The sequence below is a fragment of the Sebastes umbrosus genome (assembly GCF_015220745.1).
Source record: "Sebastes umbrosus isolate fSebUmb1 chromosome 24 unlocalized genomic scaffold, fSebUmb1.pri SUPER_24_unloc_1, whole genome shotgun sequence".
Lineage (NCBI taxonomy): Eukaryota > Metazoa > Chordata > Actinopteri > Perciformes > Sebastidae > Sebastes > Sebastes umbrosus.
Window position 1 is genome coordinate 179,447 of NW_023618437.1, and position 13,154 is coordinate 192,600.

Genomic DNA, 13,154 nt, shown 5'->3' on the forward strand with positions numbered 1-13,154 from the left:
TAAACTCATATTTGATGAAATAAGAAGACATGAAAACAGTCAACATGCAGCAAATTCAATATTTACACAACAAATCTACCAGATTATTATGTTATTATTATTAATAATGATATCTGCTGACAGACAGTTGATGAGTTTCAGCTCTAAACAGAGACCTCAGTGTGTTTGATGAGTTATGAACTTCCTCTGCTGCAGGTTGAAACCAGTTGTTTGTCTTCTGACGCCCTCTAGCGGCTCACTGATCCCAGTGTTCCCAGTATAACTCGAACCCCGACTGATAAAACAACAGCAAACCATCATAAACTGGTCAAACTGGTGCTGGTTGGACCACTAAAACACCAGCTCAGATTATTAAAAGAATAGTTTTAGACTGAACAATAACATGTGGAATTATTCCTTTAATAAAAGATGTTTTATTTAAAGTTACACGTTTGATCAACAGGCTTCTGTAACAATCACCAGTCTTAATAATTCATTAATTAATTATTGCAGTTCATCAGTTATCAGTATTAAATATATCAAATATCATCACTATCTTTCAGTCACAAAGCTGCTCAAAAAGTTTAAACTAAAACGTCACATCAAACTGAATAAGTACAATCTAGTACTATTGAAGTAGAAATATAAAACGTGTCAAATGATGAATTTCAAATACGTTAAAATTGTGAAAGAAAGTCACTTTGTAGTGCGTGCAGATTAAATCAACATTCATCAGTGTTTTTGTTCTTATTCTCTCAGACGACCTCCAGGCTTCTGGCTTCTGCTGCAATGCATTCTGGGAAATGTGGTTTCTACTCTGGGGTCCAGGAGGCATCATCAACAGGTAGGAGTTCCTCTAAAGGTCGATGTTAGCTTCCAGTTCTCTGCATTGTGAAGGTCCGGGTTGCTGCAGAATTTTGGTGGACTAGTAGAGGTCTCTCAGGTCTCTGTAGGACTAGTTCAGTTCTCTCAGGCCTCCGTAGGACTAGTAGAGGTCTCTCAGGTCTCCGTAGGACTAGTTCAGGTCTCTCAGGTCTCCGTAGGACTAGAAGAGGTCTCTGATGTCTCGGTAGCTCTCGGAGACGGTCGTACTCCAGTTCCTCTGCAGTCTGTACTTTGTGTCTTTCAGCTGGATGTTGACCGACGAGACCTTCTTAACGGACCGCGACACGGCTTCTCTGAACGACTTCTCTCTGGCGGTGAAGAGGACGAATATCTGAACCCCCTGAAAACAACAACATGAAGATTAGTTTATTTATTTATTTTAAAACATTCAGGCTGGTTTTTAGTGTTTTCCTGTAAATGAACTTGGAGGTTTAGAACCTGAAGCTGGAGCCACTTGATCCTTTACAAACAAATAAACCGTATAAACTGTTAAACAAAAGGTAGATAAAACGCACCTGTGTGGTTGTACAGAGGCAGAAGAGGATGCTGAAGACCAGGTGGGTGTGTCCGGTAGTGACCAGAACCAGGTACCCCAGAGACCAGGACAGACCCAGTACTACCACCAGTGAGAAACTGTTGAGGAACTTCCTCCACGAAAACCGTTTGATGCTACAAGATATCGATGACAAAGTCGTAATATTTAAAGAACAACGTTGTTGTTAAAGTGAAATCAGGAGAGGACGGATGAGGACTCGTTACCTTTTCAGGATCGGAACCAACAGAACCATGTTGTAGATCAGGATCAGACCGACAGGAAGCAGGAAACCCCAAAACATGGGCTTCCCAAAGTGGAACTGTTTGTTCTGGTCCAGAGCGGCGAGCCAGCAACTAACAAAGAAAACAACCGAGTTCAGATTAAAACTAGACGTCTCACAGATAATAAACTATTGAATGAATAACAACAGTAATGGACGCACAACTCCTCCTGTCGGTATCCCAGGGGGTCGTCCACGCTGTAGGTGGCGCCCAGTGTGATCGCCATGATGGCGGCCGGGACTCCTGAGACGACACAGAAAGTAAAAATATTGTGGGTTGGTGGGTTGCATCAGGGAGGGCATCCGGTGTAAAACCTATACCAAATCAGATAATCCGCGTGGGTTTACTCCGGGTTCTCCGGTTTCTCCAACCACCAAAAGATGTATCCCCCCCAGTGCTCTGTGAATGGTGGTTACGTCAGGAAGGACATCCGGTGTAAAACCTACGCCAAATCAGATGATACGCTGGAACTTTGGTTTATGACCAGGGCGGTGCTGTGGTTAGCACTGGCACCATGTTCTCCCCGTGTTCGCGTGGGTTTACTCCGGGTTCCCCGGTTTCTCCCACCACCAAAATATGTATCCAAAGTTGAAAGTTGGACAACAACAACTTTGGTTTATGACCAAATAGCTGCAGAACTGATGACATTCATCAGCCCCCGCTGGACTTAGCTGCATGCTAACATGCTAACCCTATGAACCATTGTGAGCATGTTAGCATGCTGATGTTAGCATTTAGCTCAAAGCACAGAAATGCTAACATGGCTGCAGACTGTCAGTCTGGGTTGGATTATTTTTCTGAGTGTTTGGTTGTGGTTTGTTGAACCTCGTACCCCATCCTACGGCGAAGCTGAGTGGCGTCCAGAACGCAGGAAGACTATGGTCCTTGACCCACAGCATCACAGTGCCGTAAACGCTGTTCCACACGAAGGTGGCTAACAGGAAGAAGTGAAGCAGAGCTGCCACCGCCGAACACGAGCCTCCGTCTGGCTCCACGTGTTCATCGGAGTCCAGGATGGCGTTGGTTCCGGTGTCGACCTCCACCGGAGCGTCCCGTCTGCTGGAGTTTCCGACTCCGGTGACGAAGGTGATGATGAAGGCCAGCAGGCTGAAGCAGATAGACAACAGAGCGATCTGGGAGTCCTTGACTTCGTCCTCGTCCTTTTTCTGAAAGCTAAAGATGGAAGAAAGAAGTATTGAGATCATTTAGAGTAGTAAAAGTACTCACGCTAGCAGCTCCATAAATATAATCTACAACGTAACGTGGTCTTACTTGACTTTAAGGTGATGAATTATCGTAACGATCAAACCCAGAATAGAAAAGGAAAGTCCGACAACAGAAATGGCGCCGAGGGCTTCAGCGTATTCATAGTTCGCTCTGAACGACTGAAACAGAAACATACAATCACGAGTTCAGTCCGATAAAACGTCAGTTTGATGTTAAACTCGTCAACATGTCGGTGCAGAGTTTGTTCACCCAGAGAGCGGCGAAGTTGGTGGTGTGGTTGCAGAAACATCGGAGGAGTCCGTCGGAAGCGTTTCCTTTAGAGCAGCCGGCGGTGCTCCAGTCCTGCAGATCGTAGTCCCAGAAAACACAAGCGAAGTCGAACAGAGACGTCCCGTTCATCACCTGAAACAGCAGCAGATACAACATCCACAACTCTATCTTTATTAGTCACTAAAAAGCTACACAGACAAGCTAGCGAGCTAACTAGCCAGTTCCAGAGACAGAAGGTTTTCTTACCGTTGGTCTGAACAGCATCTCCACGTGTTGCGGCACCACGCGGCGCCCCTGACCTTGGACGGTGGCCGACAGGACCCTGATGGTGGTCCGCCGCGGCCTGTAGCGCCTCGACCTGAAGAAACGATCGTTCTGGTAGAGGACGAAGCCCAGCGAGACGTTCGCCGGCTTCTGCCGAACGCCGAACGCTTCGTCTTCACCAGAGAAACACATTTACGTTCTTATTAGTAGAACATGGAAGAACTTTGTGGAGAACATCAGGTGAAACTACGGGTAGTTTATTACTAAAATAACGTTTACAGTCAACTGCCCAGCTAGTAGAATCACTCAAGAGTAGAAACCTCACCTGGTGGGAATCGTACGTAGACCACGGCGTCGGCTATGAACCCGTTTTCCACCACGACCGTTGACGTGTTGGTGTTCAGCTGAATGCGGTCGGCTACGAAGCTGCCAGACGTTCCTACAGAGAAACAGAGTTTAACTTCTAAAGACGACGACTCACGATGCTCCGATATCTTTGAGATGTTTGTTTACAGAATAGTGAACGTATGAATTAAATGTTTATTATTTTTGTCTCTTTCAGGCTCCCGTAGAACCTCCACATCAAGACAACGCTGCATCATCTGGTGAGTACTGAGGCTTTTATTATCTACACATTACTTCTGTTTCACTTTGATCAAGCTGGTGTGATACTGCGTTCATGTCTTAGATTACTGAGGAAAGCTTCTATTAAGCGTCTGTTTTCTTTGATTTCCAAGTGGATTTATGGACGTTTACTCGCGTTGGACATCAGATAGATTATATTGTTACTGGTGTTTAAATGAAGAAGACGAGAAGAACAAAGAGACCAAACAGAGTAGGACACAAAGCTGAATAATCATAAAACCATAAAAAGCTTTACTGTTTTATCCAGCAGATTAAATAACACCACAGCAGCACCTCCATGTGGATTTTGGACTAATTAAACTGAACCACCTCCAATAACTTGGACATAATGTAAACTCTCTCAGACCTGTAGCAGGACACAAGATCAGATAAAACTAGAAGGGTACACTATTTCTATTATTACTATTCAATCTGTTTGATTCTTAATTTTTAATAAAAAGATATATATATTTTTTAAATTTATTTAATTTAGTTTATTTTTAATTAGTTGTCCTTTTTATTTTATTGTTTTTAATTTATTTAATTTAGTTTATTGTTAATTATTTGTCATTATTTTATTTTATTTAGTTTATATTTATTTATTTAGTCGTTTTTTTATTTTTTATTATTTGTTGTTGTTTTTTATTTTGGTTTGTTTATTTTTAATTTGTCGTTGTTTTTTTTATTTTTTTATTTATTTTATTTTTTATTTTTAATTATTTGTCTTTTTTATTTTATTTATTTGCTATTTATTTTATCAAGTTTATTTTTATTTATTTGTCAAGGTTTTATTTTATTTAGTTTATTTATTTTATTTCGTTTATAAATCTAAACTCCTGGCTACGGTTCTGGTCGGATAAAACCAGGTCCGAATCATCAGTTAGAAACGACCCTGACCTGAGAGAGACGTGAACTGGACCCCCTGAGTGTCGGCTGCAGGAATCTGAGCCGACTGGACCACCAGGTTCGGTTGAACCACCTGAGACCGGGACGCACCGACACTGAGGCTGAGGTTGACCGCGAGCTGGTCCAGGGTCACCGTCAGGCTGTAGATATAAATGTATAGAAGACGTCATCTTAAAGCTCAAATCAAAGCCTGAACTGGTGGTGAGATGGTGTTTACCCCAGCGTAGCGTTGTCTTCCTCGCCACCGTCCGGCGTGCTGGCGTTCAGCAGCTGGCTGACGGTTGCTACCGCTGCCACCCGGACACTCTGAAACACAAACATTAACACGATGAGTACAAGCTACGATGACTATATCATAGTAGTATACACAGCAGTATATCATAGTTCCTCAGTTCTGTGGTTCGTACCTCGGTGGCGTTTGGCGACAGCAGCAGCGTGTTGGCGATCTGAGCTGCTGCCGTGATGTTTTCAGCCGTCAGCTCTTCAGGTTTGGAGGTCAGAATCTGAGTGCTCGCCGCCAGCTTCTCTAAATCCTCCGGACTGGTGAGCTGAGACAGGAAACACATTATTCATGGAGTTAGAGTAGTACCTTCAGGGACAGATTACTACCTCCTAGAGATAGAGTAGTACCTTCTGGGATAGTGGTTAGATTGGTACCTCCTGGAGATAGAGTAGTACCTTCTGGGACAGATTACTACCTCCCGGAGATAGAGTAGTACCTTCAGGGACAGTGGTTAGATTAGTACCTCCTAGAGATAGAGTAGTACCTTCTGGGACAGTGGTTAGATTACTACCTCCTGGAGATAGAGTAGTACCTTCTGGGATAGTGGTTAGATTAGTACCTCCTGGAGATAGAGTAGTACCTTCAGGGATAGTGGTTAGATTAGTACCTCCTGGAGTTAGAGTAGTACCTTCTGGGACAGTGGTTAGATTAGTACCTGCTGGAGATAGAGTAGTACCTTCTGGGACAGTGGTTAGATTACTACCTCCTGGAGATAGAGTAGTACCTTCTGGGACAGTGGTTAGATTACTACCTCCTGGAGATAGAGTAGTACCTTCTGGGACAGTGGTTAGATTAGTACCTGCTGGAGATAGAGTAGTACCTTCGGGGACAGTGATTAGATTACTACCTCCTGGAGATAGAGTAGTACCTTCTGGGACAGTGCTTAGATTACTACCTGCTGGAGATAGAGTAGTACCTTCTGGGACAGTGGTTAGATTAGTACCTCCTGGAGATAGAGTAGTACCTTCTGGGATAGTGGTTAGATTAGTACCTGCTGGAGATAGAGTAGTACCTTCTGGGACAGTGGTTAGATTAGTACCTGCTGGAGATAGAGTAGTACCTTCGGGGACAGTGATTAGATTACTACCTCCTGGAGATAGAGTAGTACCTTCTGGGACAGTGCTTAGATTACTACCTGCTGGAGATAGAGTAGTACCTTCTGGGACAGTGGTTAGATTAGTACCTCCTGGAGATAGAGTAGTACCTTCTGGGATAGTGGTTAGATTAGTACCTGCTGGAGATAGAGTAGTACCTTCAGGGATAGTGGTTAGATTAGTACCTCCTGGAGTTAGAGTAGTACCTTCTGGGACAGTGGTTAGATTAGTACCTGCTGGAGATAGAGTAGTACCTTCTGGGACAGTGGTTAGATTACTACCTCCTGGAGATAGAGTAGTACCTTCGGGGACAGTGATTAGATTACTACCTCCTGGAGATAGAGTAGTACCTTCTGGGACAGTGGTTAGATTACTACCTGCTGGAGATAGAGTAGTACCTTCTGGGACAGTGGTTAGATTACTACCTCCTGGAGATAGAGTAGTACCTTCGGGGACAGTGATTAGATTACTACCTCCTGGAGATAGAGTAGTACCTTCTGGGACAGTGGTTAGATTACTACCTGCTGGAGATAGAGTAGTACCTTCTGGGACAGTGGTTAGATTACTACCTGCTGGAGATAGAGTAGTACCTTCTGGGACAGTGGTTAGATTAGTACCTCCTGGAGATAGAGTAGTACCTTCTAGGATAGTGGTCCTACGTTATTCTAAACTGAAAAAGGATCGTATATCAAACTGGAACTGTCTGGAAGGGACATTCAGGTGTTTCGCCACCATTTACTGTAAAAAAAACAGTCTTTCTCACATTTTGTTGTAAGTCGCTGAGCGTCTGGTCACACTGGAGGACCTGTGGCGGACGCTGGAAACTCGGCTGTCCGTTCTTGGTGGAACATCTGGTGGAAGCCCGGGGTTTACCAGCTGGATGGAAACAGTGGAATTTAAAGTGCTGTATATTATGGTGTACCCGACCAGACCGATACCTCGATGGATGGTAGAAACTTACCACCACTCGTTCCTTTTGGACAAGTTTCTTTAGAATAAGCGAACCAGCCGATGGGTGTGATTGGGAAACTGAAACCCTCCAACTCTTCGACTTGGCAGAAGTTTTCTATGAGGATAAGTTTAATGACCGATGAGCTGCGTTGTTGAAGATCTTTACGTTTTCTTGTACTGTTGTTGTTAAACCCGACTTACCTTCTGAGCAGGTCTCTCCGGTCCATTCATCAGGACAGATACAGACCCCGTTCAGTGATACCCCACCATTATCACACACCAGAGGAGTGATGGTAGGGGGAGTAGTGCTGGTAGGAGTAGTACCGGTAGTAGTAGTAGTAGTAGTACTGGTAGTAGTAGGAGGAGGAGTAGTAGTAGTAGTAGCAGCAGTAGCAGTAGTAGTAGTAGTAGTAGCAGTAGTAGTAGCAGTAGTAGTAGTAGCAGTAGTAGTAGTAGTAATAGCAGTAGGAGTAGTAGTAGTAGTAGTAGTAGTAGTAGGAGTAGTAGGAGTAGTAGTAGTAGGACCAGTAGTATCAGTAGCAGGAGCAAAAGTAGTAGTATTTAAAGTAGTAGTAGGACCAGTAGTATCAGTAGCAGGAGCAAGAGTAGTAGTATTTAAAGTAGAAGTAGTAGTAGGACCAGTAGTATCAGTAGCAGGAGCAAAAGTAGTAGTACTTAAAGCAGTAGGTTCAGTAGGACTATTAGTATCAGTAGCAGGAGCAAAAGTAGTAGTACTTAAAGCAGTAGGTTCAGTAGGACTAGTAGTATCAGTAGCAGGAGTAAAAGTAGTAGTACTTAAAGCAGTAGGTTCTGTAGGACTATTAGTATCAGTAGCAGGAGTAAAAGTAGGAGTACTTAAAGCAGTAGGTTCAGTAGGACTAGTAGTATCAGTAGTAGGAGCAAAAGTAGGAGTACTTAAAGCAGTAGGTTCAGTAGGACTATTAGTATCAGTAGCAGGAGTAAAAGTAGGAGTACTTAAAGCAGTAGGTTCAGTAGGACTATTAGTATCAGTAGCAGGAGCAAAAGTAGGAGTACTTAAAGCAGTAGGTTCAGTAGGACTATTAGTATCAGTAGCAGGAGTAAAAGTAGGAGTACTTAAAGCAGTAGGTTCAGTAGGACTATTAGTATCAGTAGCAGGAGTAAAAGTAGTAGTACTTAAAGCAGTAGGTTCAGTAGGACTATTAGTATCAGTAGCAGGAGTAAAAGTAGGAGTACTTAAAGCAGTAGGTTCAGTAGGACTAGTAGTATCAGTAGTAGGAGCAAAAGTAGTAGTACTTAAAGCAGTAGGTTCAGTAGGACTATTAGTATCAGTAGCAGGAGTAAAAGTAGGAGTACTTAAAGCAGTAGGTTCAGTAGGACTAGTAGTATCAGTAGTAGGAGCAAAAGTAGTAGTATTTAAAGTAGAAGTAGTAGTAGGACCAGTAGTATCAGTAGCAGGAGTAAAAGTAGGAGTACTTAAAGCAGTAGGTTCAGTAGGACTATTAGTATCAGTAGTAGGAGCAAAAGTAGTAGTACTTAAAGCAGTAGGTTCAGTAGGACTATTAGTATCAGTAGTAGGAGCAAAAGTAGGAGTACTTAAAGCAGTAGGTTCAGTAGGACTATTAGTATCAGTAGTAGGAGCAAAAGTAGTAGTACTTAAAGCAGTAGGTTCAGTAGGACTATTAGTATCAGTAGCAGGAGTAACAGTAGGAGTACTTAAAGCAGTAGGTTCAGTAGGACTAGTAGTATCAGTAGCAGGAGTAAAAGTAGTAGTACTTAAAGCAGTAGGTTCAGTAGGACTATTAGTAGCAGTAGCAGGAGCAAAAGTAGTAGTATTTAAAGTAGTAGTATCAGTAGGACCAGTAGTATCAGTAGGACCAGTAGTATCAGTAGGACCAGTAGTATCAGTAGCAGGAGCAAAAGTAGTAGTATTTAAAGCAGTAGGTTCAGTAGGACTAGTAGTATCAGTAGCAGGAGCAAAAGTAGTAGTATTTAAAGTAGTAGTATCAGTAGGACCAGTAGTATCAGTAGCAGGAGCAAAAGTAGTAGTATTTAAAGCAGTAGGTTCAGTAGGACTAGTAGTATCAGTAGCAGGAGCAAAAGTAGTAGTATTTAAAGCAGTAGTATCAGTAGGACCAGTAATAGTAGTAGGTGTTGTTGTGTTCTGAGCTCCAGTTCTTGAGGCCAGATGAACCGCTATGAGGAAAAAAAGATCATTATTACAATAATTAGTTGGTAGGAAGAAGTCGTTTTTTTTACGGTAGTAGTAGTAGCAGTAGTAGTAGTAGAAGTAGTAGTAGTAGTAGTAGTAGCAGCAGCAGCAGCAGCAGCAGCAGCAGCAGCAGCAGCAGCAGTAGTAGTAGTAGTGGTAGTAGTAGGAGCAGTAGTAGTAGCAGTATTAGTAGTAGCGGTAGTAGTAGTAGTAGTAGTAGTAGTGGTAGTAGTAGTAGTAGTAGCAGTAGTAGTAGTAGTAGCAGTAGTAGTAGTAGTGTATATATATATATATATATAAAGTATATATATATACTGGGAAAAGAAAGTTCGGAAACTTGTGTTTGGTGGATTATTTCTCTGTTGTATCAATGCTAATGGTGATGCTAATGCTAACGGTCATTGTATTCTACATGGTTGGAAAGCCTGTTTATTTACCTTCGCAATGATGTCCAACTTGTAAGGATCATGCATTTGTGGGATGAGCAGCACAGCTGATGATGTGGGGAGCGCCCAAGAACAATGTTCCAAAATGCTCCTTCAATGGTAAACAGTGTATTCTCCTGTTGGTGTTGACTCTTGTTGTGAGTTGTTTGGTGGATGATTGAACTCTCTATCAGTAACAAGGAACAAACAAGACATATTGATTGATTGAATCCACCGTCAGGAGCCTCAGTAGCGGTGGAAGATCCATACGCAGCCACAACAGCCTGGCACCTCCTCCTCATGCTGGTCACCAACCTGGTCACACGTTGCTGTGGGATGGAGCTCCATTCCTCAACCAGGATTGGTTGCAGGTCAGCCAGCGTGGTTGTGTTGGTCACTCTAACACGTACAGCACGCCCAAGCTGATCCCACATGTGTTGAATTGGGTTGAGGTGTGGACTCTTGGCAGGCCGTTCCATTCTCTCTCCTCCCACATTGTGGAGGTAGTCTGTGATAACCCTGGCTCTGTGGGGGGGGCGTTGTTTCTTGGAGGATGAAGTTAGGTCCCAGATTGTGGAGATATGGGATCACCACTGGTTGCAGAATCTCATCCTGATATCTCCCTGCATTGAGATGGCCTTCAATGACGACAAACCTTGTTTTGCCAGTGAGGGAGATGCCCCCCCCCCACACCATGACACTGCCCCCACCAAAAGCTGTTACTCCATCGGTTCAACAATCAGCAGAGCGTTCTCCACGTCGTCTCCATACTTTGACCTGCCGTCCAACTTTGGCAGACAGAACCTGGACTCATCACTGAACATGACATTCCCCCACATGTTCAGGTTCCATTGTCTGTGTTGGAGACACCAGCGCCAACGGGCCTGACGGTGAAGGGCAGTCACTGCAGGCTTCCTGGTAGCCTTATGAGAATACACTGTTTACCATCGGCAGAGCATTTTGGAACATTGTTCTACGGCGCTCCCCACATCATCAGCTGTGCTGCTCATCCCACAAATGCATGATCCTTACAAGTGTGACATCATTGTGAAGGTAAATAAACAGGCTTTCAACCATGTAGAATACAATGACCATTAGCATTGATACAACAGAGAAATAATCCACCAAACACAAGTTAACAAACTTTGTTTTTCCAGTTTATATATATATATATGCAGCTCTAAACAAACCCTGTACGTCATCCTGACTCCTCCTGAAACGTCCACAGTAAAAGAACAAAGTGAAGTTGTCTAACCCAGAGTGAAGAGTTAATGAAACCTGCTATAGTCACACGTATATATATATATATATACGTGTGACTATAGCAGGTTTATATATTTATATACATATATATATATATATGTATATATATATATATATATATATAGTAGTGAAGTTGTCTCACCCAGAGTGAAGAGGACCAGGAACCAGGAGTCCATGTTGCTGTCTGAGCTGCAGAGACAGTTTGATCACATTTATTACTGAACGTCAATAAAATCATAAAAATCATAAAGATCTCACCTTGAAGTCATAAAACAGTTCAGCAGCTCAAAGTTCTTCATCACCTGTTGAAAACAAACCAGACGTCACAACGTTCATTCATTCAGAGTTTGAGCTGATCAATGTCCCGTTAGTTCATTAGTGTTAGTTCTAACGCTGACCCCATCAGGAGGTTGATTATTGATCATCTGATCTGAGAAACATGATCAATAAAAGGGAAACAGATGATCCTCTTAATGAGCCTCAGAGAGTCCAGTACATCTGGTCTCTCAGACCTCCTGAGTCCACCAAGAGGAGGACCGGTCTGGTCTCTCAGACCTCCTGAATCCACCAAGAGGAGGACCGGTCTGGTCTCTCAGACCTCTTGAGTCCACCAAGAGGAGGACCGGTCTGGTCTCTCAGACCTCCTGAATCCACCAAGAGGAGGACCGGTCTGGTCTCTCAGACCTCCTGAATCCACCAAGAGGAGGACAGGTCTGGTCTCTCAGACCTCTTGAGTCCACCAAGAGGAGGACCTGTTGTTCTCCCTCTGAACCAATCAGCTGTCGGATCACTGATTAACCGTTCACGGTCTGCTGGAGGTCGGCTTCATGTGATGTAACTCTCTCAAATATTTAACCCAACCAGGAACCAAGAGACAAGAACCAGGAACCAGGAACCAAGAGACAGGAACCAAGAGACAGGAACCTGGAGCCAGGAACCAGGAGACAAGAACCAGGAACCAAGAGACAGGAACCAGGGACCAGGGACCAGGAACCAAGAGACAAGAACCAGGGTCCAGGGACCAGGAACCAGGAACCAGGAACCAGTCAGTAGATGTGATGTGAGTTTGTTTGAGGTTTTATTTCAGAGTTTAAACTTCTGTTCAGGTTCAGTCCCGTTACTGTTACTAGAGAAACACGTCTCATACTTTGTATTTGTACTTTTACTACGTACTACTGCTGCCCTCACAAAGTACTACTGTAGCCCTCACAAAGTACTACTGTAGCCCTCACAGAGTACTACTGTAGCCCTCACAAAGTACTACTGTAGCCCTCACAGAGTACTACTGTAGCCCTCACAGAGTACTACTGTAGCCCTCACAAAGTACTACTGTAGCCCTCACAAAGTACTACTGTAGCCCTCACAAAGTACTACTGTAGCCCTCACAAAGTACTACTGTAGCCCTCACAAAGTACTACTGTAGCCCTCACAAAGTACTACTGCTGCCCTCACAAAGTACTACTGTAGCCCTCACAAAGTACTACTGTAGCCCTCACAGAGTACTACTGTAGCCCTCACAGAGTACTACTGTAGCCCTCACAAAGTACTACTGTAGCCCTCACAAAGTACTACTGTAGCCCTTACAAAGTACTACTGCTGCCCTCACAAAGTACTACTGTAGCCCTCACAAAGTACTACTGTAGCCCTCACAAAGTACTACTGTAGCCCTCACAAAGTACTACTGCTGCCCTCACAGAGTACTACTGTAGCCCTCACAAAGTACTACTGTAGCCCTCACAGAGTACTACTGTAGCCCTCACAGAGTACTACTGCTGCCCTCACAAAGTACTACTGTAGCCCTCACAAAGTACTACTGTAGCCCTCACAAAGTACTACTGTAGCCCTCACAGAGTACTACTGTAGCCCTCACAGAGTACTACTGTAGCCCTCACAGAGTACTACTGTAGCCCTCACAGAGTACTACTGTAGCCCTCACAAAGTACTACTGTAGCCCTCACAAAGTACTACTGCTGCCC

At 43.7% G+C, this 13,154-nt stretch overlaps 1 protein-coding gene and 1 long non-coding RNA gene across 3 annotated transcripts; both read right to left on the reverse strand.

Moving 5' to 3' along the window:
- Window positions 1-382: 382 nt before the first annotated feature.
- adgrg7.1 (adhesion G protein-coupled receptor G7, tandem duplicate 1) lies at window positions 383-9,142 on the reverse strand (the record flags this gene model as incomplete). Its single annotated transcript, XM_037762672.1, has 17 exons — window positions 383-943; window positions 1,034-1,204; window positions 1,380-1,533; window positions 1,624-1,752; window positions 1,842-1,923; window positions 2,513-2,853; window positions 2,953-3,065; window positions 3,157-3,309; window positions 3,424-3,614; window positions 3,767-3,880; window positions 4,963-5,111; window positions 5,189-5,277; window positions 5,379-5,519; window positions 7,112-7,224; window positions 7,310-7,414; window positions 7,501-7,694; window positions 7,803-9,142. Coding segments are annotated over 17 exons (3,588 nt in total), but the record flags the coding sequence as incomplete, so codon positions are not given.
- A 41-nt stretch (window positions 9,143-9,183) lies between these two features.
- Window positions 9,184-11,972, reverse strand: LOC119484145. Of its 2 annotated transcripts, XR_005205910.1 has the most exons (4): window positions 11,577-11,972; window positions 11,437-11,480; window positions 11,321-11,367; window positions 9,184-9,474 (listed from the first exon to the last, which is right to left on the reverse strand). It is a non-coding gene; the product is annotated as an uncharacterized LOC119484145 (long non-coding RNA). The 2 variants fall into 2 exon arrangements; XR_005205909.1 differs by having other exon boundaries at window positions 11,437-11,972.
- Window positions 11,973-13,154: the final 1,182 nt, after the last annotated feature.